The sequence below is a fragment of the Copadichromis virginalis genome, linkage group LG12, assembly GCF_057382275.1.
Source record: "Copadichromis virginalis isolate Kocher_CV1m ecotype Utaka linkage group LG12, C_Virginalis_male_GT1.1, whole genome shotgun sequence".
Classification (NCBI taxonomy): Eukaryota; Metazoa; Chordata; class Actinopteri; order Cichliformes; family Cichlidae; genus Copadichromis; species Copadichromis virginalis.
Window position 1 is genome coordinate 6,643,913 of NC_140629.1, and position 18,847 is coordinate 6,662,759.

The 18,847-nt window shown below is 44.8% G+C and overlaps 1 protein-coding gene across 2 annotated transcripts in view; it reads left to right on the forward strand.

The window, feature by feature from the left end:
• The first annotated feature begins 15,054 nt into the window (after positions 1-15,054).
• kat6a (K(lysine) acetyltransferase 6A) overlaps positions 15,055-18,847 on the forward strand; it is a 38,236-nt gene continuing 34,443 nt past the window's right edge. The window contains exons 1-2 of one of the 2 annotated variants that reach the window (XM_085474505.1): positions 15,055-15,261; positions 16,662-18,124. In XM_085474505.1, the coding sequence (XP_085330631.1) occupies positions 17,426-18,124 (699 nt within the window). In that variant the 5' untranslated portion in view covers positions 15,055-15,261; positions 16,662-17,425. Of the gene's footprint in view, positions 15,262-15,534; positions 15,755-16,661; positions 18,125-18,847 lie in introns of those variants that run through there. The other variant, XM_085474507.1, reaches the window with a different exon arrangement.

Here is an 18,847-nt window from a genome sequence, read left to right on the forward strand (position 1 = left end):
TATATACACATGCATATAGTGCTTTTCTACTCTAATCTGGTTAGAAACACAGCTAAACTGCAAGAGTTGCTAATCCTTAATTTTTCTCAAATTGGAGAAGCTCGCAACTTCCTGCAGTCTACTCTGGCTGCCCAGCCAAGCTGGCCACAGCCTCGGGCAGAGAGGTAACCAATGCGTAATAGCCAATATAAATGGGGTGCAGGTGTGCATTTTAGTACCGGTTAAGTTAATTAAAAAGAATCTTTGCACATGTGAATGCTTGGGGAAAAAAAACGCTCAAATCTACAAACAACATCAGCAATGTTATCTGTGTCGTTCTAACTGTTTGTAGTCGAGTCTGATGTCTTTATTTTCTTCCAGAAGCCTGCTGTGTGTTAGGGGTGTGATGGGGAATACCCAATTAGACAGCAAACGTGGGTGCCCGTGTCATTGTTTCCAAACGTGTTTCTATTCATTCACACTAAAATGCAGTAAATTCTCCTGTAGTGCTTCTCACACACTGGAGTTGTCTGGATGTTAGGCATGAATGTAGGAAAGATCTGAGTTCTAAAAGAAATATGCACGGCCCTGTGGAGGTCTTTCACATAGATGAGAGACGGGGAGAGCACCCCAGCAGTCAGGTCACTGACATGTATGACAGCCCACTAAGTTTGTCTAAAGGCACCTGAACAACTCGGACCATGAGAAAGCTCTATTGGAACAGATGTGAGTGGTAATGCACGTGTAAGCAAAGCTGTGTAACTAGTTAAAGATTCAAAACTACACGCAATGAAACGGCGAGCAAGGGAAGAGTACCAAAGCAGCATTAGAGAGGTTGCCGTTGTGCCAGGAGAAATTAAAGGAGAGGAAGTAAACGATGCGTCCAGCATTATGTGTGTTGACGAAACAGAGCTCTGCCGTCGCATACCTGCGCAAATCCTGACTGTGTCTGAACTCGATTTATTCTCAAGTGCTACAAACGAGAAAAACCCCGGGTGTTCAGATGAAGAACAGAGGCGCTCACTCGAATGTTAATTCTTCAAACGCGCTTTAAAAAAAATCTAACAGGCTCCATTTGATTGATGTTTGATGATCTTTGTGTTGTAATCAGAAAGATTTCATCATCTTGTAGGGAAGATGATTAAATTCATTTTTCACCTCAAAATTCTACACACAATACCTCATGATGACAAGGTGAAAAGTTCTTGTAAGTTTATTAAACAAAACTACAATATTTCCATTGATCATCTATCAGATGCTTCTGCTACTTAAGTGAAGTCCACCTGTGGTAAATTCAGTTGACTGGATGTGAGCCCAATAAGCACACAACTGTCTACATAAGGGCCCATCGTTAACGGTGCATGTCAGAGCACAAACCAAGCTGTGCAGTCCAAGGAACTGTCTGTAGACCTATGAGACAGGATTGTATCAAGGCACGGATTTGAGGAAGGGTACAGGAAAAGTTTCTGCATAATTGAGGGTCCCAGTGAGCACAGTGGTCTCCATCATCTGCAAATAGAAGAGGTTTGAAGCCACCAGGACTCTTCTTAAAGTCTCTAGACTCTTCTGAGCTAACAGGGTAGAGTGGGCTTAATCGAGATGCTTGGCCTGAATGCCAAGCGTCGGATCTGCGGGAAACGAGGCATCGCTCATCTCCTGGCCTGCTACAATGAAGCATGGTGGGATGCAGGGACTGAGAGACTAGTCAGGGTCAAGGGAAAGATGAATGCAGCAGAGACATCCTTAATGATAACCTGCCCTAGAGCACTATGGACCCCTGACTTGAACAGGAACCTGAACATCTCTGGAAAGTTCCATGGGTTCCACAACTCACGACAACACTTACATCATTAGTTCTTTCTTTTTTTTTTTTTTTTATACTGTAGTTATGTTTGAAGTGTTTTTAGGTAAGGAAAATTATACCTAATAAATTAAATTATACCTTAAATTATAAAATGTTATAAAGCACTATCCAAAGACATGTGTTTAGCAGACTGTGTTTTTCAACAGGTGTTTTGAAATATAATCATTTAAAAAACAGGAAAACAGTTTTCCAGGGAGAATTTCACACATGCTGTAACACACAGTGGCAGACGCTTGGAAACCTTAAAATAACTAGTGTACAAATTGCCTGCTCAGGTGTGTTACTCCTTAACAGAGCACATTCAAGACCATTTCTTTTTTTGTTTGTTTTTTTGGCTTGCTAACATCCACACTCACACTTTGGCAGTGTCCAGCATTTTACAACAAAATGTAAGTCATAGTACAAGGATAGGTGTGTATAGCTATTTGCACTTAGCCCCCTCTGTGTACTAATCTACTCACTAAAGCCCTTCTCAGTGCAGGAGGCGACCCAGATCAAGATCTGCTGTGGCTGGCTCCTCTGTGAGAAATGGGCATGGCTGACATGTCAGCCGTGATAAATGAGCAGGTGTTTAGGTCAGTGTTAAGTAAATGGAGTCATTATTGATGACCTCAGAGCCCCCCTGTGTGTTGCCAGTATCAGTGATGACTTCCAGGCGCCACGCTGCAGTACAAGGGGACACTGTGTTGTGATTCTGGGGTTCAGGTGAGGACTCGCTGCCTCGGGGAACACACTGCACTGTCTACCACAGTAGCCTGGACCGATGACCTCAAAGAAGGAAGCTCACCAGAACTGGAGCACTCGGGCGGCCTCTGTGCAGACTGTTTGTGACTTGAACCTGCGATGGTTGTCTCAAAACTTACTTTCTTCTTCTGTTGTCCCGTGGGAGCGGGCAACTGGGTTTGTGTCACCACTCAGTGGAGCTCCAGTGCCACTGTCATAGTGTTACATGAAGTGCATGAAACACATACATGGTATTATCAGCAGGCAGCTGCCCTCAAAGAGACAATCTGGAGATGACTGTATGTCAATAAAACCCAATTTTCATCACCTTACTCAACTTCAAACCCATTAAAAATCTATTAACTATGGTTAAAATCCAGGTCTGTGCAGGAAACCAACCTTTTTTAAGTCAGTAAATATGTATAATGTACAATCATTCCACCCTGGAAAAAGACAAGTTCAGAGAAATCATTTTAAAAAATGACCATGAAACTTAAGCCCATGATGAGTGGATGGACAATTTTGACCACAACTGTATATCAGCACCTTCTATGCTGCCAAATAGCAACAACCATAACCGTCCTTTTTTGAGTTGTGATAAAGGCTTTTTCATGTTTTCATGGATTATTTTTAGTGGGTTGCTGGTGCTGCAGCAATCCACATTCACTTCCATCTTGACCAATAACCGCACATATCTACACTGAAGTAGAAGCTTAAAAAAAGATGCACAAAATGACGTTGTAGGAGGTTTGGTCCCTAGTTCCTGCAGTCAAGGCAAGGCAAGGCAAGGCAAGTTTATTTGTATAGCACAATTCAACAACAAGGTGATTCAAAGTGCTTTACAGAGACATTAGAAACAAGAACAAATAAAAAGCATGATTTACAATTGAATAAAACAAGCAAATAAACTAACTAACTAATTAACAAACAAACAAACAAACAACAGTATATAAAATCAAAACAGATAAAATCAGAACAGTAGATAAAATCAGTAGTTAAATGTAAGTTTTGAAATTTTAAGCTTAAAGTGTGGATTTGGTGCTTTATTCAAATGCAGCTGAGAACAGGTGAGTCTTCAACCTGGATTTAAATAAACTGAGTGTTTCAGCTGATCTGAGGCTTTCTGGGAGTTTGTTCCAGATATAAGGAGCATAAAAGCTGAATGCAGCTTCTCCGTGTCTGGTTCTGACTCTGGGAACTGATAAAAGACCGGATCCAGATGACCTGAGGGATCTGGAAGGTTCATACTGGGTCAGGAGGTCATTGATGTATGTGAAGACGCACAAAAATACAATGTTTTCCTTCAAAAGTTACAAGAACTTCAGAAGTTCCATATCCACTAATTAGCACGGACACCTTCATTTAGTGATGCCACATGATGAAAAAGTAGTGACATTAAAAAAATGTTTGATTAATTCTAAGCTGTCCAACCCAAATTTCATGGCCATCTATCCTCAAGTTATTGAAATATTCCACTGTCAGCACAAGTTGAAACATGAGAGGATCGAAGGCAGTCTAATTTGCAATAAATTGTAATAAGACTAAATTAAAAGAAATGTGACAGTGGATTGACTGGTCCAGACTAATAAGATTTAATCGTTGTCATCGACAGGGCCTTGATGCTAGCATAACAGTATCATAGACTCCATGTAGCCATCATGACATAAGCCACTGCTATGAAAAGTCCCATTGTGATGTTTCAGTATTTGCCGATGCAATCATGGACTAAATGTTGGGTCTAGCTACTTACCATTCACACCAATATGCTTCTATGCAATCTGACTTCTTTTTTCTTTTTTTTAAAATCAGACGAGTCGCCCCCTGCTGGCCATCAATAAGAATATACACTGGAAGAGTCCAGTTTTGCAGTCTGCGTGCAACAATCTATAACGAAGCCAAGAACCTTCGAACTCCGAAAAGCCACTTGAAACGCATCCCACATTAAGTATCCCGAAAACCTGTTCAACACGAGTTTGCACGCTGCTCTGTCGCTGCCGATACTGCGGGCAGGAAACGTGCATGTGGAAAACCTGGATGGATGAGACACGATATTATCATCACTCTCCACTGCTGTCTCTCTCCATATGAAAAACACAGCAAGCCCTCTGTCACTGTCACCTGCGTGAGATACCGCCATCCAGAAGGACTCAGAGTATTTATCAGCTCCGGCACGATGAGTGTAAGCACGCCACGTTATTATACGTCTCTCAGGATAATCTGTGACTTTCATTTACATCGATATGATTACATAACACGCTCCATCTGTTGCTTGTTGCTAGCACAGGGGGGAGACAAACATGCATAGCTTTACACAGAGAGGAATCTAATTATTCAATTAGGGACTGTATTGAATGACTAACTGATTCACTGCAGTTTACATAATGACAACACAGATCACTACTGCCTCTGTAATGCAATTTAGTACTACTGTGGAGGGCTCATCATTCATGGGAATGTAGTCTTCTTCTTCTTCTTTTTTTTCCTGGCTTCCATTACCGTGCAGTAATCTGAGAGTGGCAATATATACTGCATTGATTAAATCAAGAAATCACACATCGTTAGCGTTCACTCGCCCATTAACCAACGTATGCCTTTTGACATAAATCTCAGCCCTGGCTCTTAATGAAATTGATTGAAAAGGCTCTTCATGTTCCGGTGTGAGAAAAAGCTTGTTGTGCAAGTAAACGATCAAAAAAGAAGGAAAAAGTGGGGGCGGCGTGGAGGTGGGGGGGAAGTAGACAAAGCCTGCTGAGCTCCTGAGGTTAGGACCCCCCCACCCACCAGGCCCACAGGAATGCATGTGCGTGTGAGAGTCCTGGAGGCTGTATTGTTGTCTGTGGTGCATCTTGCTCTGCAAACACTGTGGCTCCGACTTGGGAAGGAGCCTATAATGTGGGAGGTCTGGATACCAAACGGCCAAACATGGCATCATGTGATATCATTTCTTTTTGTTGTGTGCAAGCGGAGAAACCCTCTGTGGTGCAGTTATTTAGTTACAAATGAACTTCTCTCCTAGGAAGAAATGGCTTTGATGCTGTCATAAAAACCTCTCGAACAAACAGACACTAAGGCTGGACCGGCGCTATCACCCGTCTTTTAATTATCTTTGTTCCGATCTTCACCGTTTCCACTTTTATTGCCTTTTGATTGCATTTACACAGATTTCTATTTGCTTTGCTGTCGAGACCTGTGTGCCGTGTTGGGGTTTTTCTGTTTGCCAAAGTCTGAGAATTAGGCTGCCGTACTGCCATCCAGAGCATTAGGGTATAATAAAGCAACACAATGGCTCATGTTACCAGAGATGTAATCAGGATGGAAAATAAAAACTTTTTTTTAAAAAAAACAATAACACTGGGGTTGAATAGAAGTCAAAAAATACAAAATGGAATAAGCTTGAAAACCCTGAAATGGAAAATGAGCAAAGCCATTTAAAAGAGAAGTTTTGACACTTGCAGAAATATTGTTATGTTTCCAAAACATTACATTTATCTCATGTGTTCAGGATGAAGCCGCAGCATGTCGTAGATGGTTACATGCTTAAATATTTCCAGGATTCTCAGAGGTTTTCTTTTACTTTTAGATTCTGTTTTGTTTTTGCAAAAGCAACACATAGTCTTTTAAATAGTGAGCTGTTTTTTGATTGGTTAAGGCACTGGTAGCTGTTTGCCTCTGTTTTCAGTCAGCATCATATAAACAACACACACATCAGTGTTCCCAAGTGAACAGTGTGTTTCCCGAAATGTTGAAATGGCCCATTAACAAACCAGAGTCTTTAGGCCTAGATGATCTCCGATAATAAGTAAGTCTGCTCTTAGTCCATTTATTTTTATTTTTCAAAAGCTGTATGTAAAAGATGGACAGGGCTTTGGGGTCTAAGTGTTTTAAACTGCAGTCTTACTAATGGCCAGCAGGGAGGGTGACTCCTCTTGTTGCAAAAGCAGTCAGAATGTACTGTACATGCAATAAACACTTGAGTTGAACTGTTGGTCTCAGTTGCTTGGTTTCAGGTCTTACTATTAAGCTGTGGTTATTTTGGTATCTGCAATCCCAACTTGGAATAAAACGAACATTAAAGGTTTGCCATTCTTGTGGCCGGGCTCCTTGTTGATTGAAAAGTTGCTCCTGCGTGAGATGTGTTGGTGGTCTGTCACAGCAAACCATACATTCATCTTTTATATACAGTCTATGCTTCTGTTGTTGACCCTGGTTCTACTTCAACCCACGCACATTTTTAGCCTGCATAAGATGCTTTCCAGCATACAAGACCAAACACAAACAATCCTGCCGTTATAACTTTATCTGATATATTTGCTAGATGACAGAAAAAGGAATTTCACGTAACAGCCTCTCGAGATTTATCTACAATATTTAAATAGACTTCCTTTTTGCATTTGGAATATCCTGCAAAGCAATTTTTAGCACATAAAAAAAGTTTATCTTGTCTTCTGATGAACCACAAACTAACCCAGACTACATTTTTATTCCACTGAGTGTGAGATATTTGAAAGTTTGACTCTGTTTTTGAGACTGTGCTGGTTTTAATAATCACATTTTGTCACTTGCTTGTCAGTTGTCTCGCTTGAGATTCTTTATGACACACCTTGATGAAGTCAGCACTGTCTCCCCTGTCTGAAAAACAGCTTCAAGAAAAGTTTTGACTTTGGCTTTTGACTCCTGCCTCTAAAAGTAAGAAACTGCTACCGTGACTGGATCCTCCTCTGCTCTATTTAACAGTGGTAAAGTGAGAGCTATTTGTGCATGTTAATGGCCTTGTCAGAAGCCCGTTCCTCACATCTACATGCACTTAAAACGACAGTTAACCACAGCAGAACAATTGATTTCTCAAACAGCGTAGTCCTCTACATTTTCCTCCCTGTCTCTCTGCTGCGTATGTCTGACATACAAGTGTACTTTTCGGCACTCTCGGGCACTTCTGAGTTTGAGTGAAGGAGATGGGGTTTGTGGGAGATTTCAGACAGCAAGAGTTGGAGTTAGGGGAGTTGGGGGGTGGGTGTCTGGCTTAACTTTGAGCTCAGCGCTCACAAGCTGTACTTCACCTTCCAGCTGCTCTCCGAGCCTTTGGATTCAAGGGAGAAAGCAGGGGAAAAGGGGGAGGGCGGGAGGAAAGAGGAGGGGTTTTGGGCTGGGTGGCGATGTTGGTGGGGGTTAGTTGGACGGGTGGGGGCACGCTCTTGGGCGTACAGGCCCTGGAAATTTCCGTTGTATGTTTCACTTCTTTTCAGGATGGGAGGGGTTTGGAATTAGACTTTGGGTGGGGGGGGGGGGGTGAAATGGTTGCATTGGGGTCTGGGGACTTGGCAACCAGCCAGCCACAGCAGGAAGCTTTTGCTAGTTTCACACAGACAAAAAAAAAAAAAGTGGTCCTGGACACTGGCCGGCTATCTGAGCACAGCGCTCCAGTCATCACCCGAAAAACAGGAACTCATAAATGCAGCCTGCTCGGATGGTGGCACAGGCTGACTGCTGTTTAACGCCACAATCCACATTCAAATTTCTTATTATATACAGTAAAAGGCACGAGCACAGGGACGAGAGAAGAGTGAGCAACTAACTCAAGCCATCGTTTGATAATGTCCAGGTTTGTTGGGTTCATTCATTTGCCTTAAACACACCTGACTTTTCCATGACTTTTAAATACTTACACATCAAGAGGCCTTGATTAGTTGGAAAAAATGTAATTCAAGCTGGACTCGATATGTAAACATCCTTATTTACCCAAACTAAACAGGCTTTTAATCAGAGAAACTATTTTAATTGGATTTCTCCATAATGGTTCTGACATGTAACTGCAAGAGTATTTCAAATAAAGAAAAAGAAATACTCACAGGCTGCGTGGACGACACACAGTTCAAAATCTGATAACAAAAACAGCAGCAGCAATAAAACAAGCGCTGTAGCTGTACCACAAGTTTTTTTTCATAACCACGGGGATGCCGTCGGTTTATTTGGCTTGGCAAATGTCCAGCTTTTAAACCAGAGGCAGGAAGAAGTGAAGCAGAGCAAAGAGCCAGCAGGCCCGACAGCAGGCATTCAGAGCAGAAGGTGCTGCTGTGCATCAGGTGGAGGAGATGTGCACGTTTCTCTGTGTGTGTGTGTGTATGTGTGTGAGAGAGAGAGAGGACAGGGAAGGGGAGGGTTGCAGGGGGCAGGTGGACACTGGTTCGGCTTGCTGGGGGCTCAGGCCTCGCTAGCAGGTGGATGCTCGGAGAATAGAATTTTTTTTAAGGGAGGGATTAGGGGGATGAAAGGAAGCTAAGGATTACTGGCCTCCTTTTCTGCACCAAAGATGGAAAACGAGCCAAGGGTGTCATACTACAACATCCATTTGCTGGTCGGAGCAAAAGCTGCTACACAGTGCCAAATGTCCACTATAGAAATGACGGTTGCTGCATCCACAAACACCAGATAAAACTGCACAATACATGAATAGATAACCACGATCATGAAATGCTGCTTTTATGGGGTTTGTGTGAAAAACCCTTTCTAGATGGGAAGCAGTGATTTTGTCCCAGACAATCCCAGATGCTCACTTGTGGAAGTTGTTGGCTCCTAGATTAAATGGGAGATGTTACGTTCTATATTTTTATCTCTTTGCATGATCTGCAGTTTAAAATATTCCTCATTCCAGCTTTCTTCTGAATGGCTACTCTTTGTGAACAAGCGATAGGATGTAGAGGCTTCTGTGATCACGGAGAACGTGACCATATAAGGACATCCACGCTTATCAACGTCACAAAGATTTAAGAGTAGAAAAAAACGTCTGAATTCTGAGCTTTTGGCACACAGTACGGTGGCCGTGAGAGGTCAAACGTACTCCAATTTAAAAAAAAAACACCAGCAAAAAAATAAATGCTATGCTAAATGCTAGATAAAAAGCACACAAAACACAACAGATGTTGAATAAAACAAAACAGAAAGAGGAGGAAAAGACATCAGCAAGCACGAGAGCAGAAGTGATGAGCTAACAGTGAACAGCTAATAGCAGTTAGCAACACGTTAATAAAGTGTCTGCAGTATTACGTGAAATGTGTATTTTAAAAAGAATATTTACTTGCATCTTTTTCTCCCTCACAACACTAAAGAATCCTCAGCTGATTTTAAGCGCGTCTCGGTGCAATTTTTTACATGTTTTGGTTTTAGGTCACTTCATCAGCTGTTCCGTCACCTTAATAGAATAGAATAGAATAGAATTCAACTTTATTGTCATTGCACATGCACAGGTACAGGGCAACGAAATGCAGTTTGCATCCATCCAGAAGTGCTTTAGTGATATAGATATATTACAATATATATTAGCAATAGTATAGATATGTAAGTATATTACAGAAATGGGTCTATTATGGTATGTTATAATGTACACGGTATGAAGTATGTTGTGAATGTTCTTTAACTATAAGTATGTACAGGCTGTAGTGAGTACAAGCTATGTACAGGCTATGAGCAGGATATAAATATGAAAAACTATACAGAATATGAAATAAATAACTTTACAGGAATCTGAGATATACAGTTATACAGAAATGGGAACTATGCAAGTTGTAAACAGTTGTAGGATTAAAAATTAATGAATGTACAGAATGATTATTTACACAGAGCTATACAGTAGTGCAGTTAAGATAAGTGAGGGTGTAGATAGTTTCTACAGAGGCTATATAAAGTGCTAGTGGTTGTGAGTGGTGGTTCAGTCCATGTTATTATTGTGTGTTTGAGGGTACAGTTGTCCATTGTGGGTGTGTGTATGTTCAGTCCATGTGTTAACGTGGGTCAGATGTCAGGAGGCAGAGTTCAGGAGTCTGACAGCTGTGGGGAAGAAGCTGTTCCGGTACCTGGTGGTCTTAGTCCGGAGGCTCCTGTAGCGCCTCCCAGAGGGCAGGAGGGTGAAGAGTCCATGTGATGGGTGACTGGGGTCTTTGATGATCTTCCCAGCCCTTTTCAGACACCGCTTCCTGTAGATGTAGGTGTAGGTGCTCCCTTCCTTCCCTCCCCATCTCCAGCTGCCTCCCTCTTCCCGCTCCACCACAACCACCCACACATGCAGGACCTTGGAGTAGGGGTATGTCACCAGGGTGCAGAGGAGGCCACCCCCCCCCCACCCCCCCGTCCCCTTCTGGCTGCCTCTGCCTCAATTTTATCCCACAACTTAGACATTCACATTACTCACACTCTCATTACACATACATATAGGATCTTGGGGGTGGGCACGATACACGGAATCCAAAGTACCATCAGGGTGTACACCCCACCCCTGGCGTCGTTGCCCACCTCTCAATGTTAAATACACGTAGACATTGAGGGCTAGCAGGAGGGACCATGCGCTTACCTGCTGCTCTCTGGCAGGTAGCTCCATGCCCTCCTGGGTTTTAAATGCACCTTAGAACACACATGCATCAACACTACAATGAGCGGGTGGAGGGAGGTTTGGAGTCTTCTCTCACCCCCGTTCTCTGCGACCTGCTGGAGCGGGGGGGCTAGGAGGAGGAGTTGGCCGTCCGACTGCGGTCTGGAGTGTGGGGCCTCCCTGCTGCTGCGGAGTCGGGGCAGTCTGCCTCCCCCCACCGCAGGGAAAAGGGTAACACCACCTGGGTCTGGGTGCAGTTTCCCCCTCCAGGGGCAAGGGTACCTAGACCCGGTTTGTAGAGTACGCTTGGGGAGTGTGATCGTGTGTACAGCGTCTCTTTATGTCTGTCTCCACGTTGGTTGAGTGTGGAGTAAGTGCATATGAGAGCATGGGGGGGGGGGGGAATGGATGTTTGTGTCTGTGTGTGCCTGTATTTCTGTGTCTATATGTCAGGTTGGGTGTCAGGCGCCACCTCTCTGGGGACACCTCAGGCCCTCCAAGGTTTGGAGGCCTATCTCCCCCTACCACCACTTCCCTGCCAGTGGCGGACTCCCTCAGACATCGGTGCGTTGGTGGTTCTTTGTGTCCGGGGATGGGCGTCCAGGTACACACCGGCTCACTCCTTGGCGGCCGCTTATCGGGGCCTGGAGCCTGGGGCTCGCTCGGGCCACTTCGGAGGTGGGGTGCCCCCGGCCTCTCGGCCTGGGGCTCGGTCACTCAGGCACGGCTGGCTGCCGGCAGAGCTCACGGGCGCGTCACTGCAACTCCCCCTGGCTTCTGCTCCGCGGCTGCTGAGTGAGCCCTCATCTGGGACTCTCCTCAGCTCTTTCTGGGACAGTGGCGCGGCTGCCCCTCTGTTGGTCTTCCTTGGTCTCTTGTGTTCTGGGGGCCTCTGGATGTCTGGAGTTTTGATCTCCTCCATACCTGCTTCATGCCCTGGAGGACGGGGCTGTGGCCCCCCCACACCCTCTAGCAGATCATTACATGAAGGAACCTTTTTAAAAAAACAAAAACAAGCGCGTCCATGCTCACAGGTGTACACATGGGTGATCACACCCACAAACTACACCCTTTTTGGCTCCTACCTCAAAGCACACTGTGTTCTGTTGATCTTATGTGCTGCACAATAATGTTTAATATTTAGTATTTACTGTCATATTCCCATATATCATTGTGATGTTGTTTATTCTATTACTCTTGTTCTCTTCTGCTTGTTTTCTTTTTTCTTTCTCAGCAGGTGATCCAGGTGATCGATATATGCATTTTTTTCTTTTTTTTTTTTTCTGCTCATTCTGTTGGTTTTTGTCTTTTGCCCTTCTCCCCCGTCCCTCTTCTCAGCTGTTTTTCTTTCCCTCTTTCTTTCTCCCCTTCTTTCCCCCAGTCAAGTCTGTCCCGTATTCAGTAAGTGAAAATAAAATGAACAATAAAGGTGAATCAAATGGACCATTACGGCAAGGCTGGGATGGTCAGTTTGGTAAAGTAAATCCGTTGGGCATCTTTCTTTGCCTTTAGACAACAATTCTGATGGCAAAAGAGCCAAACGGGACAGGCAAAAGAAATAAATAAAGGTGTAGGTGCTCCGGCGATGCGCTGGGCAGTTTTCACGACCCTCTGCAACGCCTTCCGGTCCGAGGCAGAGCAGTTCCTGTACCAGACTGTTATACAGTTGGTCAGGATGCTCTCGATGGTGCAACGATAGAAGTTCACCAGGATGTCTGAGGACAGGTGGTTCTTCCTCAGAGTCCACAAGAAGAATAGGCGCTGGTGAGCCTTCTTGACCAGCTTGGAGCAGTTGGTCGTCCAGGTGAGATACTCGGAGATGTGGACTCCCAGGAACTTGAAGCTGCTCACACGCTCCACAGCCGTCCCCTTAATGTGGATGGGTGGATGTGGGTCAGCATTCCTCCTGTAGTCCACGATGAGCTCCTTGGTCTTCTCGGTGTTAAGCAGCAGGTTGTTTCTGTCACACCACTCAGCCAGATGATCCACCTTAATGTCTCCCCAAAAACATTTCTGCTCTGTCTCTATGTCTCTTGAGTTTTTTTTTCTCCTACTTAAGTTGTGTTTTATTGTTTCTATTTCTTTTTTCTTTTTTTTATTCAGCTTCCATACTGTTTTGTGTGCTTTTGCAGCATTTTTCAGTTTTTGCTGGAGTTTTCTGAAGTTGCCGTGCATTCGAGCTCTCGGGGCCACCATCAACCTAATTCAATTTTGTTTATATAGCACCGAATCACAACAACAGTTGCCTCAAGGCGCTTTATATTGTCAGGTAAAGACCTTACAATAATACACTGTAGGCATAATAGGTCCACTTTAAACACTGCGTTTAATTAATTATCTAAGTCAATTTGCAATAATTTTCTGCCCTACTTCTTGTCTGTTAGCTGGTCAATCCACTACTAATCTAATAAAGATGAGTATATGCCAACAAAAATGTGTGTAAATACAGTTTTAGATCCTTTAAATATCCCGTCTCGCACTCCTCCACTTCCCCCAGATGACAGTTATAAAATAGGTAAAACTTCAGCTCAGTTTATGTAACTGAATCAATTATGATCTTACCAAAATTACAATAGGGTGGCTCCCTACTCCTCCACTCCGTGCCCCACCCTGATTAGTTTTCTCCTGTTGCTGTGTGTTGGTGAACATGGCCTCTGCTGTGGATCATGGTACACAACATTATTTATTCATGGCTGGGAACGATAGATGCAGTGCAGGCTCCTCCTGAGTATTGTCCATCTGTTAGCTGGCCTACTGTACACAGTAATATAATGTGAGTCCTCAGGAGGCACGTGCTAATAGCAGCTCATGTGTTAACGCATCACACTATTTATCTTTGCAATAACACTACTGTTAATTACAATTAGTTGGTGATTTATTTGTCCCTGAAGGAGTGCGGGGAAAACAGCCAGTAAAATGTGACCTTACTGGGTTTTATTTGATCACCGCTGCACTGCTGGGGGTTCGCTCTCTCGCAGGACACCTCTAACATGGGAAAACATCAGGTCTAATTGCTCCCCTATAAGACACTGTCTCTGAGGACTGCTGTACACATCATTTTACACAAAGCTGCAGATAATTTAATTTCCACCCAGGGAGCTCTCGGCATTAGACTGCTGCCAGATTTCAAACACAAGTAACCTCCCGTGTCATGATGGTTGTGAAATTGAAGCAGCAAAAATCCGATTTCATCTAGTGACTGATTTTCTTATGAATAAGGAAAGGGTTCTGCTTAGATTGTTCAAACTTCCCCGTGGCGCATTTAGAAATTATTATTACATGATTAGTAGTCTCTCTCTCCTGTCATTTTCTGCAACATACTATAAGTTTAAACACCCATGACTCGCACACATTCGCTTTAAAATTAAGCACAGTGTGGATTCGAGCACACAGAGAGCGATACCTTTAGACAAAGTTGCTTCCACCTGTCACCAGATGCCATAGTTGATGTGACTCTGAGAGCTGCACAAGCCCTGCTTTGGCCAAACGTGGATATAAAATAAAGGTGTTAGACTCGGTGTGTCATTTAATCAAACGTAACAAAGTGGGATGGCCGCAGAGACTTTACATTAACCGCTTCCTTTGCTGGAGAGATAATTCTGTGTTTCACAGTCTGATGAGCGATGCATCACTAAGACTACACTGCACAGGCAGATAATAACATGCTTTATCATGTACTGTAATACTCCAGATAGCTCCACACGGCAACATCTGATCACCTCTGGGGGGAGAAAAAAAATCTGGCTCAATTTCCATCTTCAGTTTAAAACACACACGGCTTCCACAATAGACTGCAATGTGGAGGAGTGTCTCACTTTGATCTTTAAATACCCTCTAACGTTAAGACACGCTCATTGGCTTTGATTTTTTTTTTTTTTTTTTTTTACAATTGCCAGGCAAAATACAGACGCTCCCTTGAATCTCCTCCTGTGTACAGCAGAGAATGCGTGAACACCTATCCTCTTTTTATTTTTTTCCCTCCTCCAACACAACCACCACCATCTGTCCCTTTCTTCCATTTCATGTGCTCAAGCAATATCCACACCCCTCTCATAGCAACAGCACGCCGCCGCCGCCCCCGCGCCTTGCAGTGAATTTTTCTTTTTTTCTTTTTGCTCCGTCCCCTGGATCTTCGCCTCGCACCATGCAGACGGTCCCTGGGCCCTGCCTGACTGTTCAGTCTTCCCCCCTCCCCCACCAGCCGTGCTCCTGTTTCACTCAAAGATGGCGTCGGCTCTAGAGCCCCTGGTCTCTGGCTGCATTTTTTGGGCTTGTTGTTGTCTTCGTTTCGCACGGTTTTGGCACCTTCTCCTCGGCGGCTCGATACCAAATTCCGGTGAGTAGCAGCGGAAGCCGGATGGGAGGATACGAGATTTTCTCCGCGGTCCGCTTTGCCCGAGCTTCCCTCCGAAACCAGAACCGGACCATCTCTGGCTTTCTGGGGAACCGCGAGAGGTAGAAGGGGAGAGGGGTACGGAGGGGATGGTGATCGCGGATGTGGGTGGGGGGTATAGAGGGGAGGGAGGGGGGCGAACAGAGGCCTAGCTTTACTCCGTTTTAGCGGCCTTGTCTTCACGGCACCGCAGGCTGTAGCGTTACGTGGGAGGGCGGTTAGCGGAGGGAGGAAGTCAGCGAGGTGCGGACCACTGGTAGGGATGCGTCTACGCGGGCAGAGCCTGCTCGCCCATGCCGAAGATTGAGAGCTAGGCCGCGGAACCAGCACTGCTGCAGAACCACCCGCTAAGACCATCTTAAATATTGCACTTGCCCGCTAGCCGAGATGGCCGTCTGCAAGTTGCATTGTGCCTCATACAAGGCCGCGATCTCACGTTAGTATCTGAGTGACATTCATGGGGAGAATATTCGCAGTGTTTGCTGTGGTGTGATGCTTTGTATTGTCAGAAATCCCAGGTCCATGCGGAAATGTTTGGTTTTTCTCTCGCTCTTCTGTGGTGGAGCGCTGGCTACCCCCCCAGTTTCACGCTGTTTACGTTTCAGGTTAGCGAGTAACATTAGTAACAGAGATCGTAACGCTAGCTTGTTGGCTAGCTTCTCACGTTAGCTTGCTACACAACAGCAGTAAGCGGGAAGGCTTGTTGTCAGATACTTTGCAGCCTGACATAATATGTGAGTAAACAGAACGACAGGAAACGGTTTGGCCATGCGACTGTTAATCTGGCTTTGATTATTAGCTAGCCTCGCGGCTAATGTTTGCTAACAGCTTTGACTGTAACATGTTTACGTTAGCAACCCAGCTAGCCAAGCTGTCAACTCTGTAGTGCACTTTTGAGGATGGGGTTGTTTACAATGTTTGTAACACACAGTTTTTAAACAGTTGCGTGAGGTATGAGTACGGTTCTTAATGTTTTTTCATTTTTAGAAGTTCTGGTCTTGTCACTGGCTGTGCGTTTCTTAGTGATAGTTGTTTAGTGGTACAATCGCATGGTGGTTTATTTAAAAACAGAAATCTGGGAAGTTGGCTAGGGATAATAAATATTATTACTTTTCCCCCCTTTTTTTACCAGTTTCGTGTCTAGTATACGGAGTAATATAGTGATTCAGAAGGAAGGTATGGCTTTGTTTATATGAATGCCACCAGATGATGTGCCTGGGTTGTTTTGAAAAGATGAACCTTCTTGTTCTCTAAAATTGTAAAATTAGGTGCCCCATCTTTGCAGCCATGTGCTATAACCTCTTTCTTTGTGTCTGTTTTTTTTATTTTTCCCCCTCCTACAGTTTTCATCAGCTACTGAAGTGCAATAGGCATGAAGGTGATCGGTCCTGGCTGCTCCCTGTGGTGAGATATCTGTTCCGTCCCAGAGCTGAGAAGCTCAGACTGCTGGAAGAGAAAAAGGGAGCAAATGAGAACAAGCGAAAATAAGGAGATGTGGATGGAGAGGAAAACTCACAATCTTCTGGAGTGATATAATTATCAGAAACCTTTGTGCAATTGTCCTCGCGTTTATCACTGAAACACAATTTTCATGCCCCCGAGAGTCTGAGCAGAGGAGACTGCTGTTATTGGCAGTCCTTGTTTTTGTTTTTTCTTTTTTTTTTCCGGGGGCCGTCTAAACAGGAAACGCCTACATTTTGTGAAAAGCCAAACCAAAATCTGCCCTGCCCAACCTTGGGTACTGTGGGAGTATAAGTTGGTAATAGATCTGAAGCTTCTTCTGCTCCCCCTGCCTCTTGCCAGGGATCTTCACCTGGCTGGAAGTGGGTGGTGGGTGGACCAGATTTTCACCAGGTGCAGGGTTGGCTCAGTTGGGTTGTGCTATGATCAGCTGCTCCTTTTCGTGCTGCTTATACTCAGCTTCTGAGGGACTCTCTGTGCGACCCCAGGACAAGGGATAGTAAGCTGGTAGAGGGCAAAAGGGAGGAGGAGGCGGCGGCGCTACGGCGCAAGCCAAGTGTTTACTTGGCTTACAGTCTCTACTTTTTTGTGTGTGTGGTCCTCGCGGTAAGGCCCCAGTGCTGCTGCACCCATCCAGACAGCAGCCATGGTGAAACTGGCAAACCCATTGTACACCCAATGGATTCTAGAGGCCATCAAGAAGGTAAAGAAGCAGAAGCAGCGACCATCAGAGGAGCGCATTTGCAATGCGGTCTCTATGTCCCATGGCCTGGACCGCAAAACAGTTCTGGAGCAGTTAGAGCTTAGTGTCAAGGATGGTACCATACTCAAGGTTACCAACAAAGGTCTCAACTCCTACAAGGACCCAGATAACCCTGGGCGCTTGGCCCTGCCCAAGCCCAAAGGTGTTGGCAGCTCCAGTGGCAGCGGAGGCGGCAGCTCCGGTGGAGGAGGTGGAGGAGCAGGTGGTGGCAGCAGCAGTGGAGGGAGCAGCTCTCACTCGCATTCGGGGAAGAAACCGGGTCTCGACTGGAACAAATTAATTAAGCGGGCACTGGAGGGGCTCCACGAGCCGGGTGGCTCCACCTTAAAGAACATCGAACGCTTCCTCAAGTGTCAGGCTGATGTGGCGGCGTACCTGTCGGGTAGCGGCTCCATGGGCCCGGGCCTCTTCCACCAGCAGCTGAGGGTAGCCCTCAAGAGAGCCGTGGCCCACGGGCGCGTGGCCAAACAGGGTCCACTGTTCCAGCTCCTCAGCCGTAGCAGCAACCAGGATGATGGGACTGGCACGGTGTCTCTGGAATCGCTGCCCCCGGTCCGGTTGCTGCCACACGAGAAAGACAAGGTAAAGTCTCTGCACACATGTAAAACCGCATGCATGCATTCTCAGACATGGACATACAAAATAAAATACACTTAAAGTAAAAATACAGCCACGTTTATTATGCTTTGTATGTCTGCGTTGGTTTGTCACATGGATTTGTTGCGCAGTGTTTGGATGATTTCGAATTTTTTTGTTATATGGCCTGTAAATGAGTGTCAATGATTACAGACCTGTTTGAGATCAAGATAGAACTGATCTCTAGTGAAAAAGTGATTGTGAAGCGCTGTTGCCTGTTGGCATCTGAAGGTCCTGATTAAAATCGCAGATATGCTTAAGACCGTATTTGAGATTGTTGTGGGAAGAAATCTAAAAGTCTGATGTGTTTATCAGTGAACTTTTTGGACCAACAGAGGGCAAGTGAGCATGATTTGTGAAAGTGAAAGCAACACATTCTTGTTGCTGATCTTTTACCTAAGACTCTGGTGCTGCATTTTCCCTGCTGCTCCAAATTTGTTATCCCCTGCAACCCTGTACTTTGCTACAGAGTAGTAAGCTTTCACTTTGTGTCACTTTTTAAGTTTTCAAATGGCATCTAAAGGAGTGGCTTAATGTTATAGTATCAGAGTTATTTGAAAAGTATCAGAGTGGCAGTGCAACAGGTTTGAGAGCAAGCACGATCCAACGTTCTGCCTCAAACTGAAGTATGACTTTGTGTTATCATCAGAGGAGAAAAAGAATAGATGC